The sequence below is a fragment of the Mandrillus leucophaeus genome, unplaced genomic scaffold (genome assembly GCF_000951045.1).
Source record: "Mandrillus leucophaeus isolate KB7577 unplaced genomic scaffold, Mleu.le_1.0 Scaffold267, whole genome shotgun sequence".
NCBI classification, from domain to species: domain Eukaryota; kingdom Metazoa; phylum Chordata; class Mammalia; order Primates; family Cercopithecidae; genus Mandrillus; species Mandrillus leucophaeus.
The window spans coordinates 2,595,713-2,598,042 of record NW_012102776.1 but is presented as its reverse complement, the minus strand read 5'-3'; the positions used below and the strand labels follow the sequence as shown (position 1 = coordinate 2,598,042).

Here is a 2,330-nt window from a genome sequence, read left to right as displayed (position 1 = left end):
TGGTGCGATCTCGGCTCACTGCAACCTCTGCCTCCTGGGTTCAAGCGATTCTCCTGTCTCAGCCTCCCAAGTAGCTGGAACTACAGGCGTGTGCCACTATACACACACACACACACACACATACACACATATATATACACACACATATGTACACATATATATACACACACATACACACATATATACACACACATATACACACACATATACACACACACACACATATATACACACGTATATACACATATATACACACATATATACACCTATTTATACACCTATATATACACACACATATGTACACATATATACACACACATACACACATATACACACACATATACACATATATACACACGTATATACAGACACATATATACACACATATATACACCTATGTATACACCTATATATACACACACATACACTATTTCATTTAATGCCCACAATAAAGGTAAATATGATGGTTATTCTCATTCTACGGTTGAGGAAACTGATGCTTATTGGGAGTTAAAACAGTTTAACCAAGGTACCGCTGCAAGAAACTCTCGAGTCAGGATTCAAATGCAAGTCTGTCTAGCTCCAAAATCTATGCTCTTGTTTGACATGGCACTGAAACAGAGAGGTTAAAAGGGGAGCAGGGTGAGGAGGGTGGTTTGAGGAGAGATTTTCCTCAACAGAAGTGGACAAAGTTGAAAAAAGAGGATGGGAAAAATTTAAAGATGGAAGAGTGATGCAGTTTACACACACACATATATACACACATAAATACGCGCGCGTGCGCGCGCACACACACACACATATACATATTTTTGGAGGTGGAGTTTCACTCTTGTCACCCAGGCTGGAGTGCAATGGCACAATCTCGGTTCACCGCAACCTCCACCTCCTGCGTTCAAGCAATTCTCCTGCCTGGGCCTCCAGAGTAGCTGGGCTTATAGGAATGTACCACTATGCCCAGCTAATTTTGTATTTTTAGGAGAGATGGGGTTTCTCCATGTTGGTCAGGCTGGTCTCGAACGCCCGACCTCAGGTGATCCGCCCGCCTCCCCAAGTGCTAGGATTACAGGCATGAGGGCTGGCCACAAAAATATTTTAACATACAAAAATATAAAGCTTAGAATGTATCCAAGACATGGTCTTACTTACCTGAGGAATATAATTTCTTCTTTCTTGACATGCAGCATGAAACCATGCAAGACTGAAGAGAGCATGAGCTCGATGTATATTATCTTTTTTGCTAATTTGCTCAGGAGTCCAAGACTCGTAAGTACGCATTAAATTCTTCTTTAAACCTGGAGGTGACTAAAGAAAAAAATCAACAGACATCCTATTGCTAAAATCCTACAAGTAAAATATATTAGATTTTAACATATTTAAGAACATAATTTAAAGAAAAATGTTCACTGATTACCAGGTTTGAGTTAAACTATTACGTTACTTCAAAATGTACGTAAAACTAGTTTTAAATTGCTTATATCTAACAGTTCATCCAAATATAAATTCAGAATAATTTTTCAAATTAAAAACTATATACGATAATATTCAAAATAACCAAATAAGTTTTATATGATGATTGAGAGATTTTTTTTTCATTGACACTAAATCACCACTTACAATACTAATGTGATATTGATTGTTATGGGACAGGTGTTTGAGTTTAATATGCCAGTTTTCCCACACTAGTTGCTATTTGAATTTCCATGAGGAATTCGAATACCATTTACATAGAATGTCAACTAATCTTCCTGGTGCATTAGTCCAAATTTAAAGTATTATGTAACATTGCTAGGTTCATAGACCCAAATAAAAATCCAGGAACTGAAATTGTATATCAGAGTAGTATAAAATTTTTAAAAATGTTCATCCATATGCATCATATCTGTCATTATTTTTCAAATTATCAAAATGATAACGTTTCAAGTTCGTGGAAAAATAGCAAAATAACGCCCTCAAGAAAGAATTCTAATATTAAAAAATATATAATGTGGGTTTTTCTGCCCAAGTTATTCTAACTAGTTTGTTCTAAAAGTAAAATAGTTCTTCCAAAATGGTTTCTAACATAAAAATAATAAATTCAGGTCAATACTTTCAGAATGCCAAAAATTAGTCATCCCTTTTGAAATCCTTTTCATTGTTATTTCATAAGTAAAATGACTTTCTTGTTTAAAAGGCAGCTGGGCATGGTGTAATCCCAGCACTTTGGGAGGCTGAGGCGGGTGGATCACTTGAGGTCAGGAGTTCAAGATCAGCCTGGCCAATATGGTGAAACCCGCCTCTACTAAAAATACAAAATAAAAATAAAATATATTTATTTTATAAAAATAAAA

The 2,330-nt window shown here is 35.6% G+C and overlaps 1 protein-coding gene across 1 annotated transcript in view; it reads right to left on the bottom strand.

Annotated features, from left to right (window-relative positions):
• The window catches only part of DYNC2H1 (dynein, cytoplasmic 2, heavy chain 1), a 376,294-nt gene that overhangs the window by 163,222 nt on the left and 210,742 nt on the right, over positions 1 to 2,330 (bottom strand). The window contains exon 80 of the mRNA XM_011984411.1: positions 1,150 to 1,305. Within this exon, the coding sequence (XP_011839801.1) occupies positions 1,150 to 1,305 (156 nt within the window). The remainder of the gene's footprint in view (positions 1 to 1,149; positions 1,306 to 2,330) is intronic.